The sequence below is a fragment of the Arvicola amphibius genome, chromosome 4 (assembly GCF_903992535.2).
Source record: "Arvicola amphibius chromosome 4, mArvAmp1.2, whole genome shotgun sequence".
NCBI lineage: Eukaryota > Metazoa > Chordata > Mammalia > Rodentia > Cricetidae > Arvicola > Arvicola amphibius.
In genome coordinates this window covers 105038077-105054164 of record NC_052050.1, presented here as the reverse complement: position 1 = coordinate 105054164, position 16088 = coordinate 105038077, and the positions used below count along the sequence as shown (strand labels likewise).

General features: G+C 57.5%; 2 protein-coding genes across 3 annotated transcripts; both read left to right on the top strand.

Annotated features, from left to right (window-relative positions):
• Window positions 1-1164: 1164 nt before the first annotated feature.
• Window positions 1165-9170, top strand: Pik3r2 (phosphoinositide-3-kinase regulatory subunit 2). 2 transcript variants are annotated; one of them, XM_038326502.2, is made up of 15 exons: window positions 1165-1245; window positions 2534-3216; window positions 5282-5374; window positions 5495-5545; window positions 5633-5764; window positions 5860-6058; window positions 6285-6370; window positions 6454-6562; window positions 6638-6736; window positions 6813-7119; window positions 7362-7504; window positions 7630-7806; window positions 7988-8059; window positions 8167-8337; window positions 8496-9170. In XM_038326502.2, exons 2-15 carry the CDS (start codon window positions 2895-2897, stop codon window positions 8698-8700), a joined length of 2166 nt encoding a protein of 721 aa, XP_038182430.1. In that variant the 5' UTR covers window positions 1165-1245; window positions 2534-2894; the 3' UTR covers window positions 8701-9170. The 2 variants fall into 2 exon arrangements, with proteins under 2 accessions (XP_038182430.1, XP_041910894.1); XM_042054960.1 differs by lacking the exon at window positions 1165-1245 and having other exon boundaries at window positions 1423-3216.
• Window positions 9171-11011: 1841 nt separating this feature from the next.
• Window positions 11012-15173, top strand: Ifi30 (IFI30 lysosomal thiol reductase). The gene is made up of 7 exons (XM_038326503.2): window positions 11012-11177; window positions 12405-12587; window positions 12685-12759; window positions 12847-12939; window positions 13568-13720; window positions 14584-14637; window positions 14906-15173. Exons 1-7 carry the CDS (start codon window positions 11055-11057, stop codon window positions 14969-14971), a joined length of 747 nt encoding a protein of 248 aa, XP_038182431.1. The 5' UTR covers window positions 11012-11054; the 3' UTR covers window positions 14972-15173.
• Window positions 15174-16088: the final 915 nt, after the last annotated feature.

Genomic DNA, 16088 nt, shown 5'->3' with positions numbered 1-16088 from the left:
ATTCGCCTCTGATTCTAGCATAGTCTACACAGTGAGACCATTTCCAAAAAATGTAATTTAATTGTTCAATTAGCAAGTAAGTTTATCTGTGTATATTTGCTCCTAAAAGTATATTTAATTTATATGTGCACCATTTGCCTGCAAATCCCAGTCCCAGAAACACCAGAAGAGGGCGTCGGGTCCTCCAATTACAAGCGGCTGGTATTTACACGGGTGTAAGGAACTGAGACCGGGCACTCTGAAAGAGCAGCGAGCACCCTTAACCGCTGAAACCTCGCTGCAACCCCCTGCCTCTATTTTCTACCCTAGTCTTTGGGCTGAACTAGAAAAGTAGTCCCTCCGAAATAAGGCGAACAAGCTCGGCTACTTCCGGTCCTCCTACAAATAATCGCTCTTAGCCAAGCCAACTGCCAGCGCCTGTCGCTATTTCCGGAAACAACCGTGCTTCCGGGCTTTGGGCCACCGCGTTCCTGCGTGTGTTGGGCTGCAGACACGGGCTGTTTCCGGACGCCGAGGGTTGCCATGAGAGCGCCTTCGCCTTTCACGCCTTCCATCGTCTGCCTAACTCGTCCGGTAGACCCGGACTGCTTCGGCAACTTCCGGAAGCCGTCGGTATCCCCCCCCCCCCCGTGTCAACTCCCTAGACTTGTAGTTGAGGCCGTTCGGTTCTTTCCAGATACGCTCCGCGGTGTTGCAGCTTTACAACTTTGTCAAAAACAAACCCGCTGTCATAGTTCGGCTCTTCGGAACGGCTCAGGGGTCTCAGGACTGAGTCCGGCCCTCCGGCTTCGGAGCGAGCGCTCGCAGTCCCTGCCGGGCTGCGCCTGGCTGTTCTCGGACGCGCTTTGATCTTTCCGACCCTCTTGCTTTTGAGTGTTTCCGTATCCCCTCGACAGCCTCCCTACTAGCCCAGCAGCCCCTCGAACGCTCTCCCGACTCGGTCGCTCTCGGCCGTTTCCGGCCACCCTCGGCTGTCTAGTGGCAAACAGCAGGCGACCATTCCCGCGGGAGTACGTTCGGCTGTTTCCGGAAGCGTACCCGCGTTCCTCGGTCTTCGGGCTCCACCTCGGTAAGGGGTGGGGGAAGGACCGCCCTCCCGGCCCGAATGCGCTCGGCTATTTCCGCCCGGGGGGCGGGCCCGGCGACTTGGAACCGCGGCGACGGCGGCTGACGCAGGGATCCCGCGGCTGCGGCGGCGGCGGCGGCGGCGTCGGCGGCGGTGGTAGCGGCGGCGGCCGTGACTGGGTGAGTAGATGGCGGCGGCGGGAACACGAGGAGTGTGGGGGACGCGTGGAACCGGGTTCCGAACTGAAAGTGGAGCGGTGTAGTCTGCAGTACAGAGACGGTGTCTCCAGGCCGGGAGGTCCCCGCCCGCAGTGGGGCGGGGGGGGGGGACTTCGGGTCACGACCCGGGGTCCGGCCACTTCCGGTGTCCGGGGGGCTTCGGGGTGCACGAGGATCTAGCCGCTCTTGTTCGTGAGCACGCAGAGTATGCGTACACCCTGGGCCCCACCTTTTGCATTAGGGGTTCCGCGGTACACTCCCCCCCCTCCGCGTGTGCAGACGTGCACGGCGCGGGGGCGGACGGGAGGCTCCCTTAGGAGAGGCCTCTCCGACCCTCAGTTTCCCTACCTATATAGCATGCAGGCTACAAGGGGCCCATGAAGCCCTGAACCCCCGCTAGGACACCTACACTGGTCCCCAAGATTTGGGGATGATGCCCAGACCCTTCACTTGGCACGAAAGGTGCCTGTTGGATGGTGCTTTTCTGAAAGCCACTGTGCGTCCTAGACAGGCGGCTTCCACCATCAGGCCTTTGCAGGGATTAGTTTGTCCACGGACTGCGTTGTCCCTCAGCCCCCCAGGAGAATGCACAGAGGACCGAACTGCAGGCTGGAATGGGGATCCATTCTAGGACAACTGGGGCGCATTACCACCCTGCAGCCCACCATGGTGGTGTCCAGCTCCTGTCCCCCTTCTACTGTGGCAGGCAGTAAGGTGCCCATGGTTCTTGACACCTCCCCTCTCTTGCATCACTAGAGGGCCCCAGACTAAGGCAAGCTGGGACTCCCTTGCACCCTGTTATCCCTCCCCTGCAAGGAACTGGGGCTTCTGTTTCCTTGGACACCCACCCAGACCTCAGTTCTGCTAGGCCATGTCTGCTGCTCTACTGGCTCAACCCCTTCTTGGGGTCCCCCAGATTTCCTCATTAGCCCCCAGGGCACCATTCCTACACTGAGTCTAAGAGGCCACGTGGGTCAATACCTTTATCCCTACCTTTATCTTGAGCTTGGCTACATGTGTGGTTTAACCTTAGCTACCTTCAGACCAATGGAGTCTTCCAGAGAGCTCCAAACCTGTTTCCCCATCCCTAGCGGGGCCAGAGAAGTACTCGGCTCCCAGCAACCCTGAAGGACGCCTGTTAGTGTACCCTGTACATATGGCGAAACTGGTACTCGGAGTGGAGCAGGGCCAGCCCAAGGTCGCTGGGGCTTTCTGGCAGGGCTTACTCCGCCTCGTCCATGTCCTCTAGGCTGGCATCCCTGGCTGAGCATGGTAGCAGCCTGTGGTCTGGGTTTCCTCATCTGGTGTCAGACATACCCTGAAGAGCTAGCAAGCTTGGGCACCCACGGCTCAGCTCATGACAGCGTGATCTGCCTACTCCAGCCTGGCCATCTCATGGGGGACACAAGCTGAGTGATTTGAGAAAACACCAGAGACAGCCTTGCACAGGTGACTAAATGGTGGACTCTGTGACACGTGGTGAGGCATGAGCGGCCCCGAGGCCGCCGGTGACTTCTGAAGTAGAGGTCTGTGAGCCTACCACACCGGCTGCCCCAGCCCATGGGGCCTCCGGGGGCCACGTGACTGTCCAGACCCCACCAGGCCCAGCTATGGCAGGCGCTGAGGGCTTCCAGTACAGGGCTGTGTACCCATTCCGCCGGGAGCGGCCCGAGGACCTGGAGCTATTGCCTGGAGACCTACTGGTGGTGAGCCGGGGGGCCCTGCAAGCCCTGGGCGTGGCAGATGGAGGGGAGCGCTGCCCACACAATGTGGGCTGGATGCCTGGCTTCAATGAGCGTACCCGGCAGCGAGGGGACTTCCCTGGAACGTATGTGGAGTTCCTAGGACCCGTCGCTCTGGCTCGACCAGGACCTCGCCCACGAGGCCCCCGTCCATTGCCTGCCAGGCCCTTGGATGGGCCCTCCGAGTCAGGTGAGCAGACACCTTGGAACGGGAGTCTGTCCTTTGGCCCTGCAGCCTGGTCTACAGGTCTCCTCTGGTGAGCTGGGGGAAGCCGTGCGGTTATTTGCAGAGAACCTCCATTAGGACACTGCTGTCTGAGTTCAGCCCTGGAGACAGGTCCTGGTCAGGTTTCTTGTTCAGGAAGTGAGAATATGTCACCCTGGTGAGAAGGTGGTGAGTTGTTGAGGGTGGGGCCCCCGGGGCAGTGTGCACACCTAGTGCAAAGGCCCTGTGGCAGGTTCAGGGAGCGAAGAAGGGGCGTGAGAAGGGTGGGCGGGCAGGTATTCTGAAGGAGCAGGAGCCTCTTGAAGCTGCAGTGACCTCCATAGGCGCCTCTAACCCTGCTTTTGCTCAGCCTCAAAAGCAGCCATACTCCCAGAGAAGTTCGGTCAGGGTGTGGAACACAGTGGGAGACAAGGACCCCACAAGCCTGTTGAAGACACTCAGGCACAGACATGATTGCACATGCCAGGAATCCTAGCATTGGGGAGACTGAGGCAGGAGGATCACGGAGCGTTCTAGGGCTACTTGTCGAGATCTTGTGTCCAATGCAAATAGTGTTTGGTTGGAGCCCTCACTTGGGGTGGATCTGCAGCGCAGCTGAGGCCTGGGAGGTTGGCTCGGGCCATGCAGCATCTGGTGTCCCCAGAGCCCAGGCCTGGCCCTGAGAGCCAGCCGCAGGGCCCCAGCCCATCTGGGCTCGCAGCCAGAGCCTGTGGCTGCCCCAGTAACAGCCGCCTCCCTCCCCAGCTGGCCAAGGTCCAGCCACCTCACATGCCCCACCTCACCCTCAAACCTTCAGGGCTGAGGTTGGCTCTCTGCAGCCTCAGTTTCCCTCCCAGCAAAGACCCTGAAGAACCACCTGGAAATGGTCAGCCAGCTCCCTCAGCGGTCCTCTGCATCTCCCGAAGGGTAAGGCCTTTACCCACGGGGCCTCCCTGTTTGGCATTGGGGTCTAGAACTGCCGCGCCCCTCCTCCCCTGCACCGCAGGCGGGGTGCTGCCCACCTCCTCTCCAGACTCCTGCCGCTGCTTTGGGGAGTTTGTTCTTTCTTTCATTTTCCATAGAGCTGGGCCGCTCCTCTCAGAAAGGCCCCGCAGGCCCTGGCTTGCCTCTGCTGCGTGCCAGGGCGTCCCTGCTGAGAGCCAGAGCCAACTGAGATGGTAGGGGCAGGTAGAGCCTTGCCGAGGTGGGACACCTGTACACAAAAGGCCCTGCAGGGAACCAGGCTCCTGGGAGGGGGCTGGGCTGGGAGGCCCAGCTTGGTTGAGGTGGGAGAAAGTAGGAAGCCAGGTGTCGGGCGCCTGCCATTCCATTACTGGGGAGACCCAGGCAAGAGAATTGCTGCGGGTTTGAGGCCCATGTGGGCTACGTAGTAAGACCCTCCTCTAAAGCAGGAGAAAGAGTCAGACTGCTGGTCCATGCCCCCATGTCCAGCACTCCAGGAGGCAGAGCTGGGCCTATCTCTGTGGGTTCCAGGCCATCGTGTCTCAAAAATAAAACCTAAAACAAAAAAGTTACTACCGTTTGGCTGTTTCAAAGTTTAAACCCAGAGAGGGTTAGCCCTGCGCTCAGGGTTACACAGTGGGTCATAATAGAGTTTCAGTGGCTGTCACAACCCACCGTGAAACCACATGGGTCCAACCATAGAAGCTTTTAGAGACCAGGCATTTAAAGTGGCAGAAAAGGCTGGTCTGGCTTCTCTGTTCCAGCCTAGTACAGAAACTGGCTCTACCACAACCTTTTTGGTTTTGGAGAAAGGTTCTGTGTAGCCCAGACTGGCTAGGAACTGGCCATCCCGCCTTCGACACCTGAGTGCTGGGTGTCTACTCCCACGCCTTGCTTTCGTCTGTTTTTTTTTTGGGGGGGGGTACCGTTCCTGGTCTTATAATTCCTTGTGGTAACTTGTGAGGTCATTTCCCACTAATGGAGCCCTCCTCGTAGCCCCAGGTTCCCAAGCCTCCACCACCTGCAGCCACCCACACTGAGGCTAACAGGTGTGGCGGGCATGGACTCATGTCCTGACCCCTTCCAGGTGTCACACTGGCAGACCTGGCGGAGCAGTTCTCCCCCCCTGAGCCTGCTCCACCCATTCTGGTCAAGCTGATAGAGTCCGTTGAGCAAGCAGGTGAGGTCCAGGCCAACTGTGGCCCCAGCATTGCCATCCAGGGCCATCCTGGTCTCTGCATGGGAAGGGGTGGTGCCCAGTGGGGAGATGGTCTGGGTCTCATGGGTCCCCTTCCCTTAGGGCTGGACAGTGAGTGCTACAGTAGACCGGAGCTGCCTGCACCTCGGACAGGTGAGAACTTGTGCTCGCTTTCCTCTGCTGACGGGAAGGGCGGGCATATGCCCAGGCTGGACCGTGACGCCTTGCCCTTGCCTGCAGACTGGTCCCTGAGTGACGTGGAGCAGTGGGACCGCACCACCTTGTGTGATGCTGTGAAGGGCTTCCTGCTGGCACTGCCTACAGCTGTCGTGACTCCTGAGGCTGCAGCAGAGGCACACCGGGCACTGCGGGGTACAGCCAACCAGGGAGGGATGTGGGGACCGGTGGTGGGTAGGTGGGTAGTCACTGGCCTGGCTGACCATTCCTGGCTGGCTCTCTGCCTGCAGAGGCTGCAGGGCCCGTGGGGCCAGTGCTGGAACCCCCAACACTACCGCTGCACCAGGCACTCACGCTGCGGTTCCTGCTGCAGCACCTGGGCCGTGTGGCCCGCAGAGCTCCTGCCCAGGCCACAGCCGTCCGCTCGCTTGCTAGCGCCTTTGGGCCACTGTTACTGCGCACACCTCCGCCAGGGAGTGATATTGATGGGTGAGTGGGCTTGGTGGGAGTGGTCAGAGCTGTGTGGGTGTGACACCAAGAAGAGCCCCATTGTTGGGACAGTGGCTGCAGAACCTGGGGCTAGAGTGAGGGAGCTGCGAGCAACGTCCCACACTGCCAGCTGCTACCCTCTGCATCTGCCGTCCCATGATTGTGCACACGTGGGAGCGTGTGGCACAGCTGTAACTCCAGGCCTTGATGCCCCACTTGTCCCTAGGAGTGAGCTTGGGCCTGACTTCCCAGGGCTGCTGTTGGGGAGGCTGCTGCAGGAACACGTGGATGAGCAGGATGTTGCCCCCCCAGGTGACAGTGCTCTCACCCCCACCTCTGTTCCCGATTCCATATGTACTTGGTGCGTAACGCATGCATGTTTCCCTGTCCCCCAGCACTGCCACCCAAACCCTCTAAGGCAAAGCCGGCCCCCACAGCCCTGGCCAATGGAGGAAACCCACTGTCACTTCAGGATGCAGAGTGGTACTGGGGAGACATCTCCAGGTAGTTTTGCTGCGGTGGTGGAAGAGGGGGGTGGACAGTATGGGTCAGTGGCTCCATGCCCATGTCCCCCCCCAGGGAAGAGGTGAATGAGAGGCTCCGGGACACACCCGATGGCACCTTCTTGGTCCGGGATGCATCCAGCAAGATCCAAGGAGAGTACACGCTCACCCTCAGGTGGGGCCGGGGCCCAGGCAGTGGGGGCCCAGGGGTTTGGGGCCTCTTGTGATGCTGACCCCGCCCCCGCATGCAGGAAAGGCGGGAACAACAAGCTGATCAAAGTCTTCCACCGGGATGGTCACTACGGCTTCTCGGAGCCCCTCACCTTCTGCTCCGTGGTAGAGCTCATCTCTCACTACCGCCACGAGTCGCTGGCCCAGTATAACGCCAAGCTGGACACGCGCCTGCTCTACCCTGTGTCCAAGTACCAGCAGGACCAGGTGGTGAAGGAGGACAGCGTCGAGGCCGTGGGTGCGCAGCTCAAAGTCTACCACCAGCAGTACCAGGACAAGAGCCGCGAGTACGACCAGCTGTACGAGGAGTACACACGGACCTCCCAGGTACCTGGCTCTATACGCTGCTGCCCCATGCTGGACGGTGCTCAGTTATCAGAAAAGGACATGAAGGAAGGATGGGTCTGGAGAAGAGTGTGGAGGCTGAGTAGGAAGGAGGTCTTCAGGTAGCCAGCACTAGGATACTGCTGCTCGCTGTGAGAGAGACAGTTGGAGCAAGATCCTCCTCCACTACTACTGAGGGCCTTTCAGGGAGCTCTGGGAGTTACTGAGGCCGACCCCATCTGCAGGAGCTGCAGATGAAGCGTACAGCCATAGAGGCCTTCAATGAGACCATCAAGATCTTCGAAGAACAGGGCCAGACGCAGGAAAAGTGCAGCAAGGAGTATTTGGAGCGCTTCCGGCGAGAGGGCAATGAGAAGGAGATGCAGAGGTGCGTGGGTCTGCCCGTCCCGGGGACACGGTGCCTGGGGAGAGGAGGGTCGATGAAGGAGGTTGGTGATGTGTGGAAATGGGCTTTGGAGGAAGTGTAGGAGTTTGCCACACCCCTCCCCTCAGGATCTTGCTGAACTCAGAGCGACTCAAGTCTCGCATTGCGGAGATCCATGAGAGTCGCACGAAGCTGGAACAGGACCTGCGAGCGCAGGCCTCGGACAACCGAGAGATCGACAAGCGCATGAACAGCCTCAAACCCGATCTCATGCAGCTACGCAAGATCCGGGACCAGTACCTTGTGTGAGTGGCACCGTGCTCCCATTCCTGCAAGCGCTGCCCCGTGCCCACCATTGCTGTCCCCTCCCCTCCTGTGCTGGGGAAGCCACGGGTTCCTGACGCCCCCTACGGCAGCCAGAGGTACTGCAGTGAGAATCCACTCTAGGGCACCTCAGTTTCCCTTCACACACCTCTGCCCTGCCAGGTGGCTCACCCAGAAAGGTGCCCGACAGAGGAAGATCAACGAGTGGCTGGGAATCAAGAACGAGACTGAGGAGTGAGTGATGCCCTGCAAGGGGCAAGGAGGACTTCATCAAGGGGAAGGCATGTGTGCTGGGCAGTGGTGGGTGAGTGACCAGGGCGCCTTCCCTGCTTCACCCACAGCCAGTATTCACTGATGGAGGATGAGGACACCCTCCCCCACCATGAGGAGCGCACGTGGTACGTGGGCAAGATCAACCGCACACAGGCCGAGGAGATGCTGAGTGGCAAAAGGGACGGGACCTTCCTCATCCGGGAGAGCAGCCAGCGCGGCTGTTACGCATGCTCCGTGGTGTGAGTGCCTGGCTGGGGTCCGGGTGGGGTGTTCCTTGAGAGTGCATTGAGCACCGGTGTGCGGCCGGGCCCTGCCTACCCAGCCAGGAGGGGGTGGAGGCAGATGGGGCTGGAGAGCCAGCATAACCTCCCCTCCAAGCTGCTGTCTGGGCCCGCAGGGTGGACGGCGATACCAAGCACTGCGTCATCTACCGCACGGCCACAGGCTTCGGCTTTGCGGAACCCTACAACCTGTACGCGTCTCTAAAGGAGCTGGTGCTGCACTACCAGCACGCGTCGCTTGTGCAGCACAACGACGCGCTCACAGTCACCCTTGCTCACCCGGTGCGCGCACCCGGGCCTGGCCCGCCCATGGCCCGCTGAGAAACCCCCACTCGCCTGCCCTGTCTTCGCCCTGTCCCTCCCAGCCGCACTGCCGTGTTTACAGAGGCTGCGGGGCCTCCACGTGGGTGCCCCGAGATTTTCAAGCCATATCCCCGGGGCCAGGGCAGGAAGGAACTGCGCTGGGCTGTTTCCAGGAATTTAGCCTGGACACTCGGGGCCGGGCGGGACCCGCCCCGCAGACCCCAACTTCCCCTCTAAAGGTCGAAGCGAAACCAGCGGCAGGGGATTACCCCACAGCTGCAGAGTTCCCCTTCCAGAAGGCAGAATTAGAACTCGGCTGCCTGGCCCTGCCCAGGCCCCCGCGCTGTTCTCCAACTGTGCAATCTCCTCCTCTTTGGGACAAGGACCCTGGGTGTTACTGCCCTTGGACCCCATATCTGCCCAGGGCTGACAGGGAACGGGTTTTGTACGGTACGTTTATTGATACGAATATGAAACATTGTACCTGTCGGCTGAGTGTCTTTGTGGACTGGAATGCTCGACTTCTGTAGTGAGCCACTCACGCTGTTCGCACCTGCCGTTCTGATTCCCAGACACTAAGCTTAGTGTGCCCTTTTCTCCATTCCACCCCCTCAACACCAGAGAGGTCAAGGCCTCATCCATGTTCACACAGCACAGCACTGCATCTCAGAGCCCCAGCTCCAGGCTGCAGGCCTCACCCACAGCTCTGACAGTGCTCAGGCAAGCAGAAGCTAGCTGTGCCAGTCACACCCACACAATCCACTTTGACTTCTTTGTCGGGAAGAGAGGTGTCAACCTCTCGGGCCATCCGCAAGGGTGTCTCATGTCCCTCGTCTCCCTGAGTGATGAGGTGAGGCCATGCTCTGGACCTCTGTGCACCTGTTGAACAAGTCCCTAGGGCCTGCCTGCAGTCATTAGCAAAAATAAAACCCTAATAATAGCCCTCCCCTGGGGCGGAATGCATTAAGACTAAGCCCAGGAGTACTTTGCTGAGTGCTCCCCCACCGCACAACCTGCCCCAGACTGTGTCCAGGAGCACCTTTGGGCTCAGCTAGGACAAATGAACCGAGAGAACCTGTCTCTGACCCAGTCCTCTGTGAGTCCCTTTATCTCATAATTCCAGATATTGTCCAGACAACATCCTGGGCAGTTTAAGAACTCCACCTTGTGATGCCAGATCCAGGGAAGCTGAGGCAGGAGACACACAAGCTTACATTAATAGGAAACAAATGTTACTGTGGTAGGGGTGTAGCTCAGGGGTGGAGCCCCTGCCTAGGATCCCCAGTGAGGGGCTGGGGGCGTGTCTCGGGGGTGGAGCCCCTGCCTAGAATCCCCAGTGTGGGGCTGGGGGTACGTTTGGGATGGAGTCTATGCCCAAACAATGTGAGGTTCTGGAAGGCCCGGTCTTGGTTAGAGCAGGTTCCCTCAGCCTGTAGCAGTTCAGCTGTGGAACTCAGGTCGCCTCAGCAGCCCGCTGCCTCCTGCACAGAAAACTACGGTCTCCCCAGAACTGGAGCAGACCCTGTCATGAGTCCCCGGCCTCAGCCTGGAGCTTCAGTTACTACCTTCCCGGGAATATTTCCTGCTGCTGTGTTCTGTGGCCTGTCACTGCTCCAGAGTCCCCCGTGTCCAGTTTTCATCTTGACTTGCTGCAGAGGTTCCAGTCCCAACCTAGGTTACCTCAGCCCTTCCTGGTGGCTCTGTCATCAGCCATGAGTCTGTCACTCATGACCCATTTTACAGAATGGGAACTGCGGCTGATGGAAAGAGGCGGCATCCAGGCACATCCCGCACCTCCCTCCCTGTGAGGCACTCCAGTGCCAGGGGGCTTTGCCCACACAGTTGCTGGAAGAAAGTACCCCACTTGTGTCCCCCACCCCAAGCCGGAGCCCAGGACCATAGAGATGGGAAGTTGCCCTGCCTGAGCTGGCTTCTGTGATGAGGTCTAGCCGGAGTCAGTGGAGGTAGGAGGATGTGCTGAGGCTGATTTGCCCCGGCCTGGGGTGGTGGGGGCAGGAATTAGTGATGAGGGTGTCACTCCCCCACCTCCGCAAAACTAGAGGGTGGGAAACGAGGACTCTGCCTCCTGTCTCAGCCAGTCAGTGTCTGGAGACTCCCCCTTCTGTCCCTGCTCCAAAGCCTCATGTGACGTGACAGTACCTTCTGGCCGCGGGAGGAGGGAACGCTGGACAAGGCCGAGTGGCCTCGTGATTTGGGGCGCAACTCTGGGCTGGGGTGGAGCCTGCAGGAAAGGAGGCCCTGGGGTAAAAGGAGCCTGGGGGTGTGGTCTCAGGGGCGGGGCCTCTGCTTGCTTAAAGTCTCCCGCCTCCAAGGCCCAGCCAGCAGTCCTCTCAGCCTTTTCGTCCTCGGCCATGCCTCGGTCTCTGCTCCTGCCATTGCTACCCCTTCTGCTGCTGCTGCTTCCGCTTGAGATCCCCAGAGCAGCCAGGGCATCTCCGCGGCAAGGGTCCTCCGAGGTTGCGGCCACATGTAAGGTAGGGACCGCGACGCGCAGGAGGGGACAGGGTCAGGCGTCCACGCAGGCAACTTCTCGGCACTCCGTGAACTCATTCGGGGAACTCCAAGGTCGTGGCCAGGGACATCTCCCAACCTCTCATCTGGGAATTGGCCGTGTCCAAGTCGTTTTGCTTCCACATCGCAGGTCTGAGACACGCAGCTATCACCTTCCCTCCTCTCCCGAGCATTTATCAACCACGTATAGTATACATCTGAGCCAAGAGCTGAGGAGTAGGCGGGCGTGGGCGGAGGGGGGGGGGAGAGGTGGCTTCTGCTCCAGACCTGTTGAACCACTGGTCCGTCCTCCACCCTCACGCAATTCTTGTCGCTTACTGTGTACGTTCCAACCGAGGAAGGGAGGGCTGGCATGCTTCTGACACGGAACAAACACATGCCCCTCACGCCCAGTGCCTTGCTCAGACTCCTGCCCTCCCCGGGAACAGGAAGTCTGCTCGCATTAGCTCCCTCCTGTGTCTAGTCAGGCGGACAGGGTGAAGTTTCCCTGGGTCACAGGAGAGGAAGAATGAATAGAGTCTGCGTGGGTGAAAAGCTTCGGCTCAGCTCTGGTGCGCAAAGTTAGAGAGAGAGAGAGAGAAAGAGAGAGAGAGAGAGAGAGAGAGAGAGAGAGAGAGAGAGAGAGAGAGAGAGAGAGAGAGAGAGCCGTGCTTTGGCTTCAGAGTGTATGCCACTAAACAGTACTGAGAGCAATAACTACAAATATGCATGTCTTATTTTTCTTTTACTTTCTTTTTCTTATGTTGTTCTGATTTGTTTTTGCTTTTCGGAGGGCCAGTGTAGCCTGACCATCCTGGAACTCATTATGTAGACCAGGCTGGTCTCGAACGCCTGCCTCTGCCTCCCTAGTGTTGTGACTGAAGGTATGCACCACCATGCACAGCTACAAATATGCAAGTCTTAGCGCTTACCTAATGTAGTCAGGATGGTGCATTTACTGAGCGCCTACTGTTTGTGAGTTTGCGAGTTTGCCAGTTTCCGTTTTGCAGATAAGCTGTGATTGCGGAATGCCATGTAGACTTCAGCAAGACTCAGAAGGTCCGGGGCGTGGCCCAGATGTAGACCGCACGCCTTGCATGCATAAAACAGCCCTGGGTCTGGTCCCCAGTGTTACAAGGCTGAACAAATCATAAGCGTCTCAGGCGAGGGGCCCCGAGGCGGCACCTCACTGGACGCCTCTCTCCTTCCAGGCCCAAGATCTGTGCTTGCTCGGGCCACGCCCATTGCCCCCCGCACCGCCAGTCAATGTCAGCCTCTATTATGAGTCCCTTTGCGGAGCTTGTCGGTACTTCCTGGTCCGCGATCTGTTCCCGACCTGGTTGATGGTTATGGAAATCATCAACATCACCCTGGTGCCCTACGGGAACGCGCAGGTGCACGGGAAGCGGGAAACAAAGGCAAAAGGGGTGCGGGGGTGGGGTGGAGACGCCTGAGCACCTGAGCTCACCAAGATCGGTCGGTACCTTGCAGGAAAAAAATGTCAGCGGCACGTGGGAATTCACGTGCCAGCACGGGGAGCTGGAGTGCAGGCTGAACAAGGTGGAGGTGAGCTGCAGCTCAGTGCGCGGGGGAACGGGTGTGTGTTTGGGGAAGTGGCCACATTGCACCGACCACCTTTGCCCGCCTCTCCAGGCCTGCCTGCTGGACAAACTGGCAAAGGAGGCTGCGTTCCTAACCATCGTCTGTGTGGAGGAGTTGGAGGACATGGAGAAGAAACTTGAGCCGGTGAGCTGTGGAGGGAGGCGAACTGCAAGTGGGGAGAAGGAGAGCAGCGAGGCTGCTGTGGGCTGCAGGGGGCCGGGGCGGGAGGCAGAGAGTCACAGGGCCTCCACCTGGTCCCGGGAGCTTCCAGCTCCGAAAGGAAAAACCTTAGGTCTGTGAACAGAGTCTTCACTGTGAACAGAACCCGGGACCTTCACTGTGCAGAAGCAGTGATCATGACAGGAGATAAGCCAGGTGCTCCAACTTTCCAGGGCATTATGGGAAATAACCCCAAAAAGGGTGATTCAGGACCAATGGTCCCCAGACATCCCAGCCTCCTGGAGCCTCGAGCCCTGCTCACCTGGAAGGACTGGAGGGTGAGATACTGGGAAGGAGTAGGAAGGGTGTCCCAACAGAAGGAACAGCTTGTGCAAAGACTCTGAGGTAACGAGACAACAGAGGGTAGAGGCTGCAGAGCAGGTGTCCTGGGGGTGGGAACAGTACGGGCCTCAGTTTCAGGAACCCCACCCATGCCTGCCAAAGCTGGAGCAATCATCTCTGAGCAGTGAGGAAGCAACTTGTTTGGGGCCACTCAGGACAGTTGGCGAGATAACAGGGGTAACTGAGCAAAGCCTACCCCTCCCCTCCCCAGTGCCTGCAGGTGTATGCTCCAGAGGTGTCAGCAGACAGCATCATGGAGTGTGCCACCGGGGAGCGCGGCACGCAGCTCATGCACGCCAACGCCCAGCTCACCAAGGCCCTGCAGCCGCCCCATGAGTACGTGCCCTGGGTCCTGGTCAATGAGGTAAGAGTCTCCACTGCGCAGTCAGTAAAGTGTCCTGAGGGATTGAGGCTCTGAACCCCGGCACAAGGGATCCCTGGGGGCTCCCGCTCTTCCAGAGGAACGGAGTGCTGTTCCCACCATCATCATCCCTCACACATACAGACATCCTCATTGAAAATAACTGAGGTTTTTTTTTGTTTGTTTGTTTGTTTGTTTTGTTTTGTCTGGTTGGTTGGTTGGTTGGTTTGGTTTTTCGAGACAGGGTTTCTCTGCAGCTTTAAAGCCTGGAACTAGCTCTTGTAGACCAGGCTGGTCTCGAACTCACAGAGATCCACCTGCCTCTGCCTCCTGAGTACTGGGATTAGAGGCGTGCGCCACCACCGCCCGGCTCAAGTGAGATTATTTTTAAAAACCAAGATGGAGCGTGACTGGAAGACACTGCATGAGGGGCTGGAGAGATGGTTCAGTGATTAAGAGCACTGGCTGCTCTTGCAGAGGATCCTGGTTTTATTCCCAGCAACCATATCTGTAACTCCAATTCCAGTGGATCTAACGCCCTCTTTTGACCTCCATGCGTATAGCACAAGCATGACATACAGACACGCTGGCAAAACACCCACGCACGTGAAATAAAATGAATAAATCAGAAAGAAATGGTTTAATTAGAAAAAGAAAAAAAAAAGAAAAAGAAAACATATATTGAGCTCTGGCCTCTGCTCACATAAGAGTTTTTATGCCTGATACCAGGTACCTTGCCTCGTTCGGCACAACTGAGCTTGTCCTGGAACTATCAGTGATCCTCCTGCCTCAGCGCTCTAGTGCTGCATTCCCAGGCTCATGTATCCCCCTCAGCTGTGCTTAACCATGTCTTCTGTGGCTTGCAGAAACCTTTGAAGGACCCCAGTCAGCTCCTGAGCTCTGTCTGTCAGTTGTACCAGGTGAGTATGTCACAAATCAATGGGGTTCAACTGAGGGAACAGAGTCTCCCAGGAGAGGGGGTGGAGTTTCCCTGGAGGGGGTGGTCTCCCCGGGGTGGGGATGGAGTCTCCAGTAGGGGTGGAGTTTCCATGGAGGGGTGGAGTCTTCCCAGGATGGGGGTGGAGTCTCTCCAGATAGGGGCTGGGGTTTCCCTGGAGGAGGTGGGGTTTCCCTGGAGGGGGTGGAGTCTCCACAAACCTGACTCCTAGCCTTTCATTCCCCTTCTAGGGAGTGGAGAAGCCCGATGTCTGCTCCTCCGTGGCTGACCCCCCCAGGAAGGTTTGCGACAAGTGAAGGGGGTTGTGGAAAGAAAAACGAGAGCCCAGCGGCACAGCCTGCGCAAATCCTCAGCCCTCAGAGATACCACTCACTCACCCACGAGAAAACGTAGACATGTCCCACCAAACAGACTCAAAACTCTCCACGTAGTCAAAAATCTTGCCTTGTTTCCAAATGGTGCTAAATTTAAATTCAATGAATAAATAATTTAGATTGATTCATTTGTCCTGGAGTTTAAATTTGGAGTATTTTGTTGTTTGTTTGTTTTTTGAGACAGGGTGAAGAGTCCAAAAATAAAAATATAGAAATGTAGATTCCAGAAGTAAGAATGTAGAAATAAAGAAATAAGGTTGTGAGCCTAGGAGAACGAGCGCAGGCTGTCAGCAGCTTAAGGATTAACTATTAACAGTGGGTTACTCTGCTTTACAACCCATAGCTCTGTCTGCAAGGCTGAAGCAGCCCTCTGCGAACTGAGGGTCAGCTTTTAGATATCCTGCCCCTCCCACCAGCAACTGATGTGAGCTGAGTTAATCTTTAAATGATGGGGTGTATGTGACTTTAGGGTTTTTGGTTGTGCATTGTCCCATATACCCTTCCCTGCTACAGAAAACTGGCAGTATCAGGGGAAGGCAGAGCTTTGGTAAACACCACCAGGAGCACTGGGGAAGAACGTTTTAAATACAAACACTAGTGTAAAAACTCTGTTAATGGAAACGGTAAAGAAGCACAATTTGTATCTGAGTTTTACCTCGGAATTGTAAAAATTCTTTTGTTCATGCCTAATGCTTGGTTCTTGCTATGAATAGGGAAATTCGGAAACACCCATCTCTGGCTGTGGTCTCAGCTAGCTGATGAGCTTTTGTGCCCCATGGAGATTTATTTTTTTAATTTTTAATTTTTTTTCCTGGAATAAAGGTTGCTTCTGGTTTGATAGACTTCAGCGGTCTATCCTCCATCTTTGTGAGACCCCAGTGGATCCAGAAAGGGTTTCTCTGTGTAACAGCTCTAGTTCCGGAACTCACTTTGTAGAGCAAGCTGGCCCCGAACTCTCAGAGATCCACCTGCCTCTGCCTCCTGGGTGCTGGGATTAAAGGCGTGCGCCGTCAGTGCCACTTTGTGTTTCTGTTTTTAA